Raw genomic sequence first — 16,901 nt, 5'->3', positions numbered from 1 at the left:
TGCACTTGGAAGCTCCACCTCCATCGCTAAATCTGGGTGCTTTTTCACAATTAGAGGTGGACTATTAACATGTCACAAGCTCACATTTCATTTCTTTCGCTTTCCTCACCTAAAGGGTTTGTGCAGTGCTCCCCCCTGGCTGACCACTGGTGTGTCCCCACCTGGCTTTGCTGAGAGGCCCCCCTTCGGTCAGGGTGGGCTCCCCGCTGAGCAAGTTCAGAGTCAGCAGTTCCAGCATGTGGGAGTTGAATCCCCTTTTCCCTGAGACTCGCCGACCTGGCTCCCAGCCATGTCACCAGGCTAGACGGACACCCGCTTTCCCAGCATCTTTACTGTCATCTGAGCGCATTTCACACTCTGCGTGTGCATGTGCACACACATCCTAATGACGTAAAACTGACCTTCACTTCCATTAAGAAGTATGTTTTAAATGAAATGCTATGAGATTCAAATTCCCAGATTAATTAATTAATCAACAGGAAAATAATCCTTGCCAGAAAAACTATGACTCTGATCTTCCAAAATAGAATTGGCTTATCCATATGTATTAACCAGAAATAAGCCCAGTTTTGCAGTAGAAGCCTCATCCCCACTTTCCAAAAAAATGTAGGGACCCTGCAATGACAGCAGGTTCACTTCCAAGGAGCTTGGGTTCCGGCGACCTGCTAGCAGGATACACCTGCTGGGACTAAGGACTGTCAGAGAGTCAACCGTTTCCCCCCAAATCGATCAGTGTGTACACATCCTCTAACTCCAATAACATAATTAATTTAATAAAGGAACTCACCAATTTTAAATTGCAACAAGTTTACCAAACATTTCCACTGTTTATGGAGCTTTACAGTAAGAAAGTATCAACAAAAGCAGGCACATCCGTGTACAAAGTGTTGCTGTCGGGTGCTTCTCGCGTCCTTCATTCCTGAAGTTGTCCTTCTGTCCTCTCCTGCGGGCGGGCGAGGGGTCTTCCTCCTGAGGACTCACCCTCCCCGCGAGCTTGCACCCGAGACCTGGGAGCGTCGCCCCAGGGAACGGACTTGCCAAAGAGAAGTGCGGTTGGGGCGAGCTTACCCCAAACATTTATTGTAAACTTTAAAATGGAATCCGGATACGAACAGACACAGAAATGATAATACTGGAGGGCCAGTCTCTGGCGGGGAGGCCTCGTGCCCGGCCCGACGGCCCCCAGCGATGCGACCCCCACGGTGAGGCCTGGCTTTGCGCCCCGCCAGCCCCGGCGCCTCTCGCGGTTGTGGCGGGTGCGGAGGCGCGCAGGGCCGTCCCGTCCGGGGGTTCAGCAGGCCCGGCTTGGCTCCCAGGGCCGCGCCGCCTCGCAGGTCGGCCGGCAGCAGTAGGGGTAGGAGGCGTTGAGGTCGGGGTCTGAGGGCGCGTACCCCGGGAGCTCCACGGAGGGGTGCCCTCCGCAGCACACCTCCACACCTGCCTCGTCCGACGCGTGGAAGACGCCCACGTTGATGTAGGAGACGGCGTGGTGCGCCGCGAACCCCACGCAGTCCCCCGGGGCGGCGAAGTCCGACTCCCCCGGAGACAGAATGGAAGCCTCGCTGGGGCGCGGCTGCAGCCGTCGGCCCCGCCGGCCCCGCCGGCTCCGCCGTACCCGGGACGCGGGCAGCTGCGCTCGGAGACCCGGGCAGCTGCGGGGCCGCGCCGGGGCCCGGCCCCCCCTCCGCCGGCCCCGCCGGCCGCGCCGGGCCTGTGACGACCTGTAGTTCTTGACCAGCAGGAGGCTGAGCAGGCCCAGGAGGCACTCGAGCGAGTTGAAGACGGTGGAGAGCACCAGGCCGCGCTGGTAGTCCTTCAGCTGGCGGCACTTGGCAGACGTGGCGCTGTCCAAGGTGCTGCGGGCGCGCGGCGCGCTGGGGGCTGGGCCGGGGGCGGCCGCCGCGGGGCCGGGGGCTGCGGCCGGCGCGCGCGGGGGCAGGCAGTAGTGGGAGTACTTGCGTTCCACTAGGGACACGGTGTCGCCGTCGATTACGGCGCCCGCGAAGGCGCTGAGGACACCGAGCATGAAGACTAGAACGCCGAGCAGGAGCAGGTTCTGACTGTTCACCGGCCCCGGGGGCCCAACTGCGGCCCCCGGCTCGCCCGGCGCAGCCTCTGGAGAGCCTCCCGGGGCTGCGGGGATCCCGAGCCCCGGGCCCGACCCCGGCCCCGCGAGGGGCGCGTCCCGGGGTCCGCAGCAGAGGAGGGCGGCGCCGAGCAGCGAGAGGCCGGCGGCCAGCAGCAGCCCCGAGTAGAAGGCGCCGGCAGCCGCCCCCAGCCGGAACGGCTCCCCGCGGAGCTCCGAGCCCAGCGAGAAGCACTTGAGGCCGACGGCGGCAGCGCTGAGCGCGCAGGCGAGCAGGAGGCAGGAGGAGAGCGCGGCGCAGGCCCCGCGGACGCTCCACTTCATCCTCCGCGCCCGAGCCGGCCCGCACCCCGCGCGCCCGCCGCCGCCCGCCGCCGCCCCCGCCGCCTGCGCCTCCTCCCGGCGCCGCGCGGCCGGACCGCCGGCCTCCTCCTCATCCTCCCGCGTCCTCCCGGGTCCGCGCCGCCGCTGCCGCCGCCGGAGCCTGCATCCTCCGCCTCCCGCCGCCGCCGCTGCCGCCGCCGCCGCGGCCCCGCGCCGGGAACCGATGCGGCGCGGAGGACTGCAGGGCGCGCGCCCCCTCCCCAGCCCGCGGCGCCCCTCCCAGGACGCTCAGCTCCCGGCACCCCACCCGCGGCCCAGGCGCCGCCCCTCCACCCCACCCCCCCCACCCCCAGCGCCTGCAGCCCCTAGGACGGCCCTCTGCAGCTTCCCCAAGGAGAGGTGCCCCCAGCGCGTCTCTCCACCTTCCTCCGGGTACGGGCGCCCCTGGCCACTTAGGCAACGCCACTCCCCACCTCGGGGCTCTCTACCCAGGAGCCCCCCAGGCCCCACCCCCCAGCATCTCCCGCCTCCCGTGCGGCTACGTCTACGCTTTTCTGACTACATGGCCCCAGCCGCACTCCATGTCCACCCGCTCGCCAGAGGCCACGAAGCCTGAGGAAGTTAGCAGGGGTGCCGGGGGACAGGAGGAGGGGAGCCCGGGGCTGTGGAGCGTCCAGGGGAGCGCCTGGGGAGACGGGAAGGAGGAGGGGTGGGTCGGGGTGGTTAGCGGGGTGGGAGAGGCGGAGCTTGGGTGCTGGGACCCGCGAGCAGGGCCTGAAAAGCGTTGGCTCGCGTGCGTGGCGAGGAGGGGGTGTGGATAGAGGTGAAGCCTCACGCAGAACCTTGGATAAGCCCTCCCCGGTCTTGCAGGTATTTCCCAGACGCCGGTGGTTGTGAGTTAGTTCATTCGAAAGCCGCTCAAGGCCGGAGTGCACTTGGGGGCGGGGAGTGTTAAATCGCTTCCTTCCGACTGAGAGATCTCAAGGCGGGTGAGAGGAGGGCGTGTGGATCGGTGGGGCCGGAGAGATGGCCTTCCCCCAGGCCGCTCTGGGCCCTCCATCCTTTTCCTGAAAGAAGGCTTGGGGAGGGGGCGTCTCTGGAAGGTCCTCGGAGGGCCCACGGGGCCGAGCAGCTGGGCCTGCGCCCTGTCCCTGCCACACGGTCTGTGCCGCTGCAGCCGGAGGCCGGGGGAGCAGATGACTCACTCTGCCGGCTAATTGCAGCGTTAAATAACTTTGCGCTGGATCCCGAGAGGCAGGCGCGGCTGCTGCGAGGGAACGCGGGTGCGTGTGGGTGCGCGTCCGCGCGCGCGTGTGTAGGGGTGCTGCGAGAACACACCTCCGTTCCTGCCACCCACTTGCAAGCTCTGGCTGTGGAGACACCCCCAGAGCGCGTAGTGTCATTGGTGTTTCGTGAGCAGGGTCACAACCCCAGAGGCCCCTCGTGTCTGGGCAAAGCCGCACCCACATTAGCCAGGCAGCGCGCGCGCAGGGGCCCCTCGCCCACCTTTCTCGGAAACCATCTGCCCGGTGAATCCGCAAAGGCCGTTCCACGGCTCGCTCTCGGCACATTTGCGTGGGACCGACTCCAATGGCAAGCAGCGGGGAGGAGCTGCTTTCGCTTATTTTTAGCAGGGGCTGCAGATTTTAGAACAGCAGCTGAACCTCCTCTCCCTGTCCGCCTCCCGCGTGGTGACATCCCGAGGCAGTAGGGGTAGCGAGCCTTCTTTCACGTTTACGTGTATGGGGTTTAAAAGGACAGTGTGTAAGTCAGCTTGTCTAATCGTGACACCCACGCGCGTGAGCGGAGTTGCCATGAGCTGACTTCCAAAGATTAGTTCGGTTTCCAGGGCAACGAGGTTTGCAGCCAGATCGATTGGGCTTGGGGAGCGGCAGTGAGCCGGCGGCGGGGGCGGGGAGCTGCAGGCGCGGCTGCGTGGCCGAAGGACGCACACCAAGCTGGGCAGCGGCCGAAGGGTAGTATTTCTCCGAGCTCCGGCCTCTCCGTCCTCCAACGCCCCCCCCCCCCCCCAGCCTTTCACTGGACATTTCACCGCCTGGCTCCACACACCCACCTGCCTCTTCGGCCACAGAGCCCTGGCCTGTGCTGTTCCCTCTTTCTGCCGTGCGTTCCCCTTGCCGAATCCTCACTTCGGGGTAACTACCTTCTGATGCGGCCTGAAGTCCTCTGGACACTGTAGTGGGCGCTCCGTGTGGGCTTTCTTATTCCGTCTTTGCGACGGACCCTGAGGGGCTCCGCAGCCCTGCTCTCCCTGAGTGTTTGCCCTGGGGAGCCAGTGTGCAGTCAGGCTCGGAGCACGGCCTGCCTGGGAGCCCTGACCTCCCTGCCCCCACCCCTCCCTGCACCTCACCTCCCTGCCCCCAACTGCTGCACTGCCCCCGCCCCCTCCCTGCTCCCCAGACACTTTCTGCACCCCTTCCTCTCCGACACCTCCCCTCCTCCCTCCCCCCACTAACTCCTTGTCCCCCGGTCCCTGGCAAAGCCTGCTCCCTAACAGGCAGGATCTCCCTGGGGGTCTAAATGTCTGTGTTCCCCACCAAGTTGGGGGCTTAGCGCAGGCAGGGTCCATATCCAGCGCCCGCCCCCCCCAGGACTCCACCCAGCCCTGGCTGCGCGGAATGAATGCGTGAGCCAGTGAGTGGACGGCGGCAGCAGCTGGGCCAGTTTGGGCTTCACGCTGAGGACGGGGAGACCGTGGAGGGGCAGGGGTGCCGGGCACGTGTTTGACGCGGAGCGCTGCTGCACTGCCCTGTGGGCTGGGGGGAGGCCTCGTGCTCAGGGGCACAGGTGGGCGCCTGCCGGTCTGCCGCTCGTCCCCCTGGCTGCAGGCCTGGGCTTGCTGCTGCCCTCACTGCCTGGCACTGGGCAGTCAGCTGCCCCACCCCCTGCACGCCTGTGTCCACAGGAGGGGTGGCCATTTGTGGTCCTCTCACACAGAGCTTCCTTTTAGGGTGTGTGCTGGGCTCCCACCCTCTTTCACCGTGAGGCCCCCTGCTGCTTTTGCACACCCACGACCAGGCACATGAATGGAAACAGCCCTTGCACATTTCAAAAGCTGATGCTGTCGCTTTCTGGGGAAACCCTTCCCCACCCCCCGCCAGGCCCAGCTGAGGCCTCTTCCCTCCCCTGGGGCCTCCAGCAGGGGAAGTGCCCTGTCGGCTGCCCCGGTGCTCACTCCCGAAAGACACACCATCCTAGTGGAAATGACTGTCTGCAGATTGTTGGGGAAAGAGGAATTGTTTTGGAAATTGCAGAGCCCACCGGGTGCCAAGAGCATTTCCAGGGACCCTGTAGCACCACCAGGTGGGAAACATCACTGCCCTTCTGAGGGCAGCGACCCGCGGCCGGAGATGGGGTTTCTAATACCCCCCACACACACACAGCCTGGATAAATGGGTGGCGAGCACGCAGTCCGATGTACAGATGACGTCTCCTAGAACTGTACCCCTGGAACCTATATAATTGCATTAGCCAGTATCACCTGGGTAAGTTCAATAAATAAATAAAGAAGCCCTCATGCGTTTTTTTCCTGATCACAGCGATAATCATGTGGCAGGTGAGGAGTATTTTCCCTTTCACCTTTAAGTCACATTTTATATTTTATATTTACATGTCTCCTAATGTTTAATATCCAGTCTCCCAGAATATTGACTTCAATTAATTTGGCTGATTCTAAATATTTTTTAAACATTTATCTTGCAGTGTTTTCATCCTTTATCTTTTTCACCGGCTCAATACTCAAAACTTTCTTTTATTATCAATTCTCAGCCCCCTTTTTTTCCAGGAACAATCGATATTGATCTTCATTTATAGGTGTCATCGTGCGTGATCTCTGCGCCAAGTCTGCGTAGGTGACGATTAATCTGAAGACCTCACTCTCACGGAACCAGAGCCAGCGAGTTCCGGAAGACAGAAGAATTCGCTTTAATTATTTCAAAAGCTTTCGTCTTGTGGGCTATCACAGAGCCACAGAAAAGTCCGTGAAATCGCACGTAACGACGTAATTGTAAATGGGCGTCTGTACAACCTGATGCCGAATCAAGGAACAATATTGGACTTGAGCCCGTAGCGCTCGCTCGCGCCCAAGGCAGGTTTGCTGACTTCATGCAAAGCCGCTTCATGTCTTTGTTCATATGTCTTAGTTTAGTTGCCTGTTTTCCGAACTTGATCGGCATGGACTCGGGCAGGATAGTGATATACAGTATCCGGCTTCTTTCTTTCAACTTGACGTCTGCGGAACATCGCCACCCGAGTCTGCAGGCCACTGACTTCCGCCACCACTGCTTACTGATCCACTTCGCTGGTGAGGAGCGTGGGATTCGAGTTTGGGGACATGATCGATAAAGCTACTGTGAACTTTCTCAGGCACATGCATTTGTGGGGTCATGAGTGATGTCATATATACGTTCAGCTTTCTGTGCCCTTTTTTACTGAGATATAATTTACATAAATGTAATAACAGTCGCTGATTTTAAGCGTGCAGTTGAGTGACAGGCGCATACACTGGTGTAGGTCTGCACCCCAGTCACGACACAAGGCTGTGCCCCCCACTTTCCCTCCTCAGCCACCCGCTGCCCCACCTGCTTTCTGCTGCCACAGGTTTAGTATAGAGTCTCACACATGTAGAATCACAGTTTGCAGCTGTTAGGTCCGGCTTCTTCCACTTCATACAGTGCTTTGTTTTTCTCCATTTGTTTTTACTGCTGGGTTGAATTCCACTGAAATTTGTTATCCAGTCACAAAAAGATGGACATTCCAGTTTTTTGCCACTTGGAGTTCTGCATAAAGCTGCCATTAACATTCGGGTCCAACGCTTTTGTGAACATAAGCTTTAATTTATATACTTAGAAGGTTATGCTTCGAAGTGGGATCACTTGGTTGTATCCAAGTTCATATCTAACTTGATCAGAACCTCACGAATTTCCAGAGTGGCTGCACCTGCAGCCTGTTTGAAGGGTGCCCTGCACCTCCCCAGCGTGGGCGTTGCGGGGAGCCCCCATCGGGTCATGGCCGCTCGGGGGCGTTTGAACTGGTGCCTCACTGTGGCCTCCATTTGCGTTGCCCTGGCAGCTCCTGGTGGTGACACTTTCATACAGCTTCTTCTGAAGAGCGTTTGTTCATAAGAGTTTCTAAGACGGTAATACATTACTGGCCTTTCATATATATCTTTTTTAGTAAACTATCTTCCCAAATCTTACACTTTTTAAAAATTGGGCTGTCTTCATGTAATTGAGGTGTAAGATTTCTATGTATAGTCTAGATACAAATTGTTTCAGACAAATGTTTTACAAATATTTTCTCTCAGTCTGATTGTTTTTTAATCTTATTATCAGTATCTTTTAAAAAGCAAAATTATTCTATCTTGATGGTGTTCAATTTACTACTTTTTTATTTTATGGATTTTGTATCTAGGAAATACTTGCCTAAGCCAAGGTTACAAATATTATCTTCTATTGTCTTTTAGACATTTGTAGTTTTAGTTCTTACGCCTGTGTCTGTGATCCACTTTGAATTATTTTTGTGCGTGGTATGAAGAAATGGTCAAGGCTTTAATTTTACATGTACTGTCCGACTGTCCCAGCACTTTGCTGAAAGTAGGGACCTCTCCCACTGAAGCACTCGGCACTTTTACTGAAGCTCAGTTGCCTGTACGAATGTGGGTCTATTTCTACCCTCCCACGGCTGCCCCACTGGGCACACACCGCTCTCCTCACTACTATTGCTTTAAAGTAAGTCCTGAAATCAAGAAGTGTAAGTCCTACAACTGTTTTGTTTCAAAGTCATTGGGGCTAGTCTACATCCTCCACATTCCCATAGAAATTTTGGAATCGGCTTCTCAATTTCTACCAAAAAAAAAGGTCTGTGAAGATTTGGGTTGGAACTGTATTGAACGTATAGATTTATTTGTGCATAACTGATACGGTAGCAACATTGAATCTTCTGGCCCAGGAATATGACTTATTATTACATTTATCTAGGTCTTCATTAATTCTCTCAATATTTTATAGTTTTCTGTATATAGGTCTTGCACACATTTTTTTCAAATTTACCCAAAAGTATTTCATATATTTAATGCTTTTGTAAATGTTACTTGAAATATTTTATTGTCCAATTGTTTACCAGTATGTGAAAATACAATTGATTTGTTTAGTTAAAATGTTTATTTTAAGATGAGTGAAGATCCACATGCAGGGTGAGATGTAGCACATACAGGTCCTGTGTGCCCTTGCCTAGTTCCGTGGTAACAAGTTACGACATGTTGCAATCCACACTCACAGCCACAACAGGGACTCATAGCTTCTACACACTTGAAGTTTTTTTATTGCTTTTTTTGTCCTACAACCTTGCTAAATCCACATATTAGTTCTAGCAGCTACTTTTTTAAAGTATATTTTATTGATTATGTTGTTACAGTTGTCCAAATTTCTTTTCCCTTTGCTCCCCTCTTCCCAGTACCCCCTTCCCTCCATCAATCCCACGCCCCTTCGTTCATGTCCATGGGTCGTGCATATAAGTTCTTTGGCTTCACCCTTTCCTATATTATTCTTAACTTCCCTCTGTCTATTTTGTACCAACTGATTATGCTTCTTAGTTCCTCCACCATTTCCCCATTTCTCCCCCTCCCCCTCCCAGCTGATAACCCTCCAAATGACCCCCATACCTATGGTTCTGTTCCTGTTCTGGTTGTTTGCTTAGTTGGATTTTGTTTTTATTTTCTAGATTCAGTTGTTGATAGTTGTGAGTTTGTTGTCATTTTAATGTTCATAGTGTTGATCTTCTTTTTCTTAAGTAAGCCCCTCTGACATTTCATACAATAATGGCTTAGTGATGATGGACTCCTTTAGCTTTACCTTGTCTGGGAAGCACTTTATCTGCCCTTCCATTCCAAATGATAGCTTTGCTGGACGGAGTCATCTTGGTTGTTAAGTCCTTGCTTTTCACCACCTTGAATATTCCTTGCCAGTCCCTTCTTGCCTGCAGAGCTTCTTTTGAGAAATCAGCTAAAAGTCTTATAAGCACCCATTTGTAGGCAACTCTCTGCTTTTCTCTCGTTGCTTTTAAGATTCTCTCTTTGTCTTGAACGTTTGGCATTTTCATTATGAAGTGTCTTGGTGTGGTCCTCTTTGGGTCCAGTTTGTTTGGCACTCTCTGTGCTTCCTGGACTTGTATGTCTGTTTCCTTCACCAAATTTGGGGAGTTTTCTTTCACTATTTTTTTCAAATAGATTTCAAATTTCTTGCTCTTCCCATTCTCCTTCTGGCACCCCTGTGGTTCAGAAGTTGTCATGTTTAAAGTTGTCCCAGAGGTTCCTGAGCATCTCCTCATTTTTTTAAATTCTTGTTTCCTCATTCTCTACTGGTTGACTGTTTCTTTTTTCCTTATGTTCCAAATTGTTGTTGTGAACCCCGGTTTCCTTCTCTTCACCATTGGTTTTGTGTGGATTTTCCTTTGTTTCACTTAGCATAGCCTTTACTTCTTCTCTTATGCATTTGCCATACTCAAGCATATCTGTCAAGCCTGTGAGCATCTTATCACCATTGTTTTGAACTCTGTGTCTGTTAGGTTGGCTGTGTCCTCGTTGCTTAGTTCTCCCACTGGAACCTTGATCTGTTCCCTCTTTTGGGCCATACTTCTCTGTCTCCTCATCTAGAGAGGCTCCTGTGTTTGTTTGGCTCTGTGTCTTAGGTAGAGCTGTCGCACCTGTTAGTTGTAAGGGTCAGAGCCTTAGGGATTCGTCAGTACAGGGCGACCTGTTTCACCACGTTGTGGCGCTGTGTGTGTGTGTTGGGGGGGGGATCTGAGAGGGAACAATGCCTCTTGTTCAGCACTTGCCCCTTATCCAGGCACCTCTCCCACTTCCGTATGGGGCTGGTGCCTCTCTAGCTGCTGCCCTGGCTGTCGTTCCCAGAGTGGGTGGGTCTGCGGACGTTCTAGGACCATGGGGATCCTTAAAACAAGCGGACTCTGGTGAGACCGGCAATTTCCTCCTCCACCCCAACCCCCACTGGTCTGCACAGTCAGAAGCAATGAGGCTTGATTTTCCCCGGCACTGGGACCGTGAGCTGTGTGGTCTGATCTGGTGCTGGGAGCGCTCCCCAGGTGTCCCTCCTGACTTTTTAAAACGTATAAGTGTGCTTTCTGCCGGCCTGCCGCTGCTGCTGCCACCACCACACCGTGTCCTCTCTGCCCTGCTCTGCCCCCTCCTACCTGTCTGGATGAGTATTTCTTCTTTATATCTTTGTTGGAATTCCATGCAGCTCGATTTTCTGGAGCTTCTGGTTGTCTCTAGTTTGGGGGTAGTTGTATTCCTTCTTAGTTGTGGAGGGAGACGCAGCGTGTCTGTCTAGGCCTCCGTCTTGGCCAGAAGTCCTCTAGCAGCTATTTTTGTAGCTTCTGTCAGATGCTGTGCGTGGACGTCACAGGTAAGGAGAAGCCTTCTCCACCCGCCCGGTGCGACTTGATTTCCTTTCTTGCTGTGGCTCCAGCCCTCGTGCTCAGCAGTGAGCAGAGTGATCTCAGCAGGAAAATGTTCAGTCTTCTGTCCTTAAGTGTGACAGAAGCTGTGGGTTTTTGTAAAGAACTTTAATCGGGTTGAAATCTATTTCTGGTTTCTCAGAGGTTTTATCATGATTAGGTGAGTGTTGTCTAAGTTTTTGGTTTTATCTGTTGGGATTATTTTATGGTTTTTCTTTTTCCATCTGTTACTGTGATGAAGTACATTCAGTGAGTTTTGATGGGACGCCACACTTGCATTCCTGAGCTAAGTCCCACTTGGTCCCTGTCGAGCAAGCAGCATGTGGCCTGTGATCAGGGCACCTGCTTCTCTCCCAGGAAACGGCAAGGTCCAGCTTTGCCCACACAGACATGTATGTGGCAGATCCGCTCCGCAGGGCACACCGCTCCCCCAGGTCAGGTCATCCAGCAACTGCTTTCCGGCAGTTGGCAGGGGGGCACCCTCCTGTGCGGCTGCAGGAGGGCCTCTCCCCTCCCCGCACGGCATAGACGCAGCGGCAGGCTGGCCAGGTGCCTCGGTGCTCACGCGGAAGCAGCGCGCGTGGAGCCTGCAGGAGGGAAAGACGTCGCCACGGGCGCCTCCGTGAGGCCCGTTCTTGCGGCTGCGCTGAGGGGGTGGGAGGACCGCAGGCCCTGACGCTGTGCTCTCCTCACACACAGACATCTGACCAGCTCTCAGATCATGGAAGACCCTTGAGTCTAAGTCAGTGCGGGAGCTGACCCATAGCTTTCTCTGCACGGAACACTGCTGCCTCGTTTGACTCTTGCAGGGGCTGCTGACTTTGCAGAGGGAGCTGGGAAGGACCCCCTCCTTTTCCACCTTCTGCACGGGGTTGTGGAGTTGGTGGTGTTTGCTCCTCCCGGGTTTGCTGGAGTTCACCTGTGCAGCCGCAGAGCATTACGGTTTTCTTTCTGGGATGACCTTAACAAATTAAATTTTAAAACATGTATAGGGCTATTTATGTTATTTTCTTTTTCTGGAATGAGTGGTAGTGGTGTCTTTCGAGGAATTTCTCCATCACACTTTTTAGATTTGTTGGCATAGAGTTGTCCACATTATTCCCTATAAGTTGTGACTTTTATTGTATGAAAAATATACCTTAATAAAGCTGATATAATAAAATGTTTAAAAAACCTTTGCATTCTTGTGATGTCTCTAGGACCTGTACTGACGTGCCCTCTTTGATTGCTGGTATTGGTAATCTGTGTGCTTTCTCTTGGTAAATTTGGCTATAGGTTTATCAATATTTTGATCATTAAAAACTACTGTTTGGTTTTATCATTTTCTTTATTTTTTGTTTTCCATTTCATTGATTTCTGTTCTTTATTATTCCCTTTTTCTCTGTTTATTTTGGCTTTAGTTTGCTCTTTTTCTAGTTTTGATTTGAGACAGTTCTTCTTTTCTTATATAGTCATTTAATGCTATAAACATTGCTTAGTGGCTTAAAATAACAATGAGTAAATTAAATCCCTTAGTTTGAACTTGAACTCATAAAAGAAAATTTCACTTTTTATTTATACGCCCTCCAACTTTTTAAGCTGCTATGTGACGTCAGCTACTGGAAGGGTTAGTGGAACTTGAAGACAGGATCTGGGAGGACAGATGGTGGGTGGGGGGTGGGGGTGGGCCCAGACAGGCCCCTGGGCACCTGTGCAGGTGGTGTGACGGTGTCGCTTCCTGTGAGTGGGGTGCTGGTGGTGGCCTCAGGGTGGCTTCCAAGGCAGGATGGAACCGGGGGTCCCCCCCTTGGACGCTGAGCAGAGGGACGAGAATGCAAGTCTAAGGCCAGGGCAGCTCAGCCGCAGCCTCTGTGCTCACGCGTGGGGGTGCCCGGCGCGGCTGCCTGCGATGGGCCGGGCTTGGTGCCAAGGCGGCAGCGCTGCCCTTTCAGGGGCTGAGTCTGAGTGGGGTTGCCTGGAGATTGCAGCTGCCCCGTGGGGTCTAAGCCTGACCTTTAAATAACTGCAGTGACGATTTCTATATCGGCTTGGTCGGGCCACGCATGCCCACGTATTTGGCTAAACATGATCTCGGGTGGGTCGGTGAGGGTGTCCCCAGGTGAGGTCAGCAGTGACTTGGTGGACTTGGGCGGCAGACAGGCTCACCCAGTGCGACACGAGTGGCCTGAGCAAGACGGGTGGGGGTGGGAGTGGAGCGGGGGGCCCCTCCCCAGCACCAGGCTGGGACGCCGCCAGTACCCCATCTCCAGCTGACAGATGGCTCCTTGAGGGACTTCTCAGCTCCAGAGCCACCTCAGCAGCAGCTTCGAGTTTCCTCCCTCTGTGTGAATGGCTCTGTTTCCTCTCAGAGACCTGCCACGGCCGAGGATGGTAACCGAGCTGGATGCAGGGCTGAGGGAGGAGAGCAAGCCCCGTGGACTCTGCACCCCGGCTCCACGTCACTGTCACCAGCCCAGGACAGGCAGCCTCTGCGCAGCCAGAGGGGAGAAACCCTCATGGCCCGTGGCTGGTGGGTCCCCTCTGTGCTGCTGCTGGTGGTCAGGTCTGGTCCCCAGCCAGTCGCTGGCCGGAAGGATGAGGCTGAGGTGGCTCAGACCAGGCAGACGGCAGACCCGAGGCAAACCTGACCCACTGCCTGTGTTAGTCTCCGGGGCAGCCGACCACCGACAGAAAGTGGGGGCTTATCGCCCTAGACCTGTGCCATCTCCCTCTGGGCATCCAAGGGGCACACGTCCCCAGCCTCTCTCCAGCTGGGCGGTGACCATCCCCAGCCCCTCTCCAGCAGGGTGGTGACCGGCACTGCTTCCAGACACGTCACTCCCCTCCCTGCCTCCACCCGAGAGTGGCCTTCTGCCCTGTGCTTTTCTTGTGAAGACAGAATTCAGGGCTCCTGGGCCTCCTCTCACTGGTTACGTCTGCAGAGACTCTGTTTCCAAGTGAGACTCCAGGTTAAAAAGCAGAGGACAGAAGTTGCGGGCGCTGAGGGGCTTCGGCTCCCACTGCCCTGCCCCAGGGCCCCCGTGTGCGCCGCGAGCCCACCCCACGCAGGCTGCAAGCCAGCTGGCTGGCGCTCACAGCCTTGGCCCTTCATGGGTGGAGTGAAGCGAATCCGTCAGAGTTCTGTGAGCCTGAGGCTCCGCCTCCCCCTGGACGGTGCCCGCGGATGCTGGGTCGGTGCGGCTCCTGCCAGAGCCGGCCGGGGGGCAGGCGGGGTGAGCGAGGACGGCCAGCACTCAGGCCACGCCTGCTGCGGAGCACTGTCCCCCACAGAGGTGACGCCTTCAGCGCGGGTGTGTCTGAGCCCGGGCCGTGGGTCCCCCGCTGCGACCCCTGTGAGCTTCTGCCAACACCCGACTCCCTCAGCCATCTGCAGGGGGGAGGAGGGGGCCAAGGTGAATGGCTGGCCAGACCTGAAGGGCACGGTGCAGCACCCCAAGCGGGCCTCAGGGTGGGGGTGAGCTGAGGGTTTGGGGGTGCCCCCCCCCAGACCCAGTTTCCTGGCCACTCCACCAGTCGGTGCATCACTGCTTGTCCCGCACACCCAGGCCTGGATATAGGAAGTCTGGAGCCAATGCTCTGGGAACTATTTGGGGGCCAAATGCAGAGTGAGGTGACTGCAACCCTGGCCCCAGCTCCAAGCACCTTGCGGGACCGCCCCCAGTCAGAACCCACTATTTTTAGGAGAAGTGGGGGGCCTTGGAGCAGATCCCTGAAACGAACGGGCTGTAGGCTGCGTGACTCAGCAGAGGCAGGAACATCACAGCACCCGCGCCTGCACCGGCCGGCTGGGCCCACTGTGGCTGTCACAGCTGCAGGGCCCAGAGCCCCCAGCAGGTCCCCGGGGACCAAGCACAAGAGGTACCCCCTGGCCCCGAATGCACACTCACAGGTGCACATGCACACAGCTTCATGCTGAGTGCAGAAGCCAGGACCACACAGAAGCCCCGCGTCCTGGTGACATCACGGTGACAGCACAGCAGCCGCAGCCTGGTCTCCTCCATCGGCGTCCGTGGCTGTGAGCAGCCACAGGGCAGACTTCTGCCTAATGGGCCCTGCTGCGCCCCAGGAACAGGCTGGTCGGCAGGTTTCAGAGCTGCGGCTTCAGAAGGTGCGTCCCGAGTGCGAGGGGCCTCCAGGCTCTGCTGCGTGGTGTGCACGCTGGTTCCCACCACGGACAGAGCTCCTACGCCCAGCCTTCCGGCAGCCACAGGGGCACAGGTGCAGGCACACCCAGCACACACACACTCATGCATGCACTTGTGTGCACACACACATACACCCCCCCACACTCATGTGTGCACCTGTGTGTGCGCACACACTCAGCACACACAGGCGTGCACGTTTGCACACCCGCTTGTGCACACACACATGTGTGCACACATGCACACCCAGCGCACATTTGTGCATGCGGTGTGTGCACAGTGTACACCACACACACTCATGCGCATGCCTGCGTGCACACACACTCAGCATGTGCATGTATGCACCCATGTGCACACATGCACACCCAGTGAGTGTGCACCTGTGTGCACACAACTCAGCACACAGGCATGCACCTGTGTGTACACACACGCTCAGCACATGCATGTGTGCACCTGTGTGCACATGCATGCATGCCCAACGCACTTGTACATGCACCCATGTGCACACATGCACAGCCAGCACACACTTGCGCATGCACCTGTGTGCACACATGCACACCCACCCAGAGCACACTCATGCATGCACCTGTGTGCCCACACACTCAGCATACACATGCATGCACCTGTGTGCACCCACATGTACACCCAGGGCACACTCATGTGTACACCTGTGCGCACACACACTCAGCACACATAGGCATGTACCTGTGTGTGCACACCAGCACACACTTGTGCATTCACCTGTGTGCACACATGCACACCCAACACACATTTGTGCATGTGCATGCATGTGTCAAATGCACACCCAACACACATTCATGCATCCATTGTGTGCACACATGCACACCCAGCACACACTCAGGCATGCATCTGTGTGCACACACTCATGCATGCACCTCTGCACACACATGCATATTCAGCAGTGCACTCATGAACACACCTATATGTACCCGTGTGCGCATACTTTCACACCCAGCGCACATGCATGTACCCATGTGCGCACACATGCACATCCAGCATGTGTGCATTTATGCATGCGCTCGTGCACGCACGCACATCCAGCACACCTGTACATTTGCGTGCACAGGCACACACCCATGCATGCACACACATCTGACAGTCTCTTTTTTGTGAAGCGAAGGACATTCCTGTGGTGATAGAGAGACAGACATGAAGTGGGTCCTCCTGTTGTAATTCAGCCTTTTTTGCACATCGTGGCTCACAGAGAAGCTAGCATGGATGACACCCAGGGCAGATGGAGAACGCCCTCTGCAGGAGGTGCCTGCTGCTGTCCAAGCACGCGGTCCTGTCTGAGGCACCAATGCCCAGGAACAACCTTGTCTGCAAAACACGGCAATGTGGCTGTGGACAAATAAAGGTGGGCAGTAAGAGGGAATTAGGCAGAGGGGAGACTGTGGTGGGTTCATCCGACAACTGAACTAAGCACTGTTGGGCGTCCGGGCGACCGACTCCTGTGCAGACTCCTCATCTGCGAGGCTGACTGTCCAGGCGCCTCTGCACCAGCGAAGAGAAAGCAAAGTGTGTGGGAGTCCTCCCACCTCCACACCAGGTGCTGCCCCCCCCTTCCTCCCCTGTCCCAAGCTCACTCTGTGGGGATGGGCTCAAGCTGCACCTGCTGACCTCCAGCACCCTCGAGGGGACCCCTCTCGTTGCCTGGGACAGGGCTGCGTCTCCCTCAGGCAGGGCTGGTGCCCCACCTGCCCAGCATGCTTGAGCCCAGGTCTGGGTATCAAGGAGACCTGGGGCCGCATGTGGGACCAGGTAGAAAGGGTCACTTCCCTCCACGGGAAGGAAGCATCTGCCGCAGTAGTTCAGGACCCCTGCCACAGGCG

At 55.8% G+C, this 16,901-nt stretch overlaps 1 protein-coding gene across 1 annotated transcript; it reads right to left on the bottom strand.

The window, feature by feature from the left end:
- Positions 1-746: 746 nt before the first annotated feature.
- Positions 747-2,437, bottom strand: TMEM271 (transmembrane protein 271). Its single transcript, XM_090268232.1, has one exon. The coding sequence runs from the start codon at positions 2,408-2,410 to the stop codon at positions 1,292-1,294; it is 1,119 nt and encodes a 372-aa protein (XP_090124358.1). The 5' UTR covers positions 2,411-2,437; the 3' UTR covers positions 747-1,291.
- Positions 2,438-16,901: the final 14,464 nt, after the last annotated feature.

Source organism: Furipterus horrens, unplaced genomic scaffold, assembly GCF_987537825.1.
Source record: "Furipterus horrens unplaced genomic scaffold, mFurHor1.1.pri manual_scaffold_2, whole genome shotgun sequence".
Lineage (NCBI taxonomy): Eukaryota > Metazoa > Chordata > Mammalia > Chiroptera > Furipteridae > Furipterus > Furipterus horrens.
The sequence above is the reverse complement of the archived record's forward strand: the minus strand, read 5'-3'. Positions and strand labels throughout refer to the sequence as shown.

Bases quoted from the DNA above. Each gene is read 5' to 3' on its own strand.
- TMEM271 (XM_090268232.1), bottom strand. From the start codon at position 2,410: ATGAAGTGGAGCGTCCGCGGGGCCTGCGCCGCGCTCTCCTCCTGCCTC.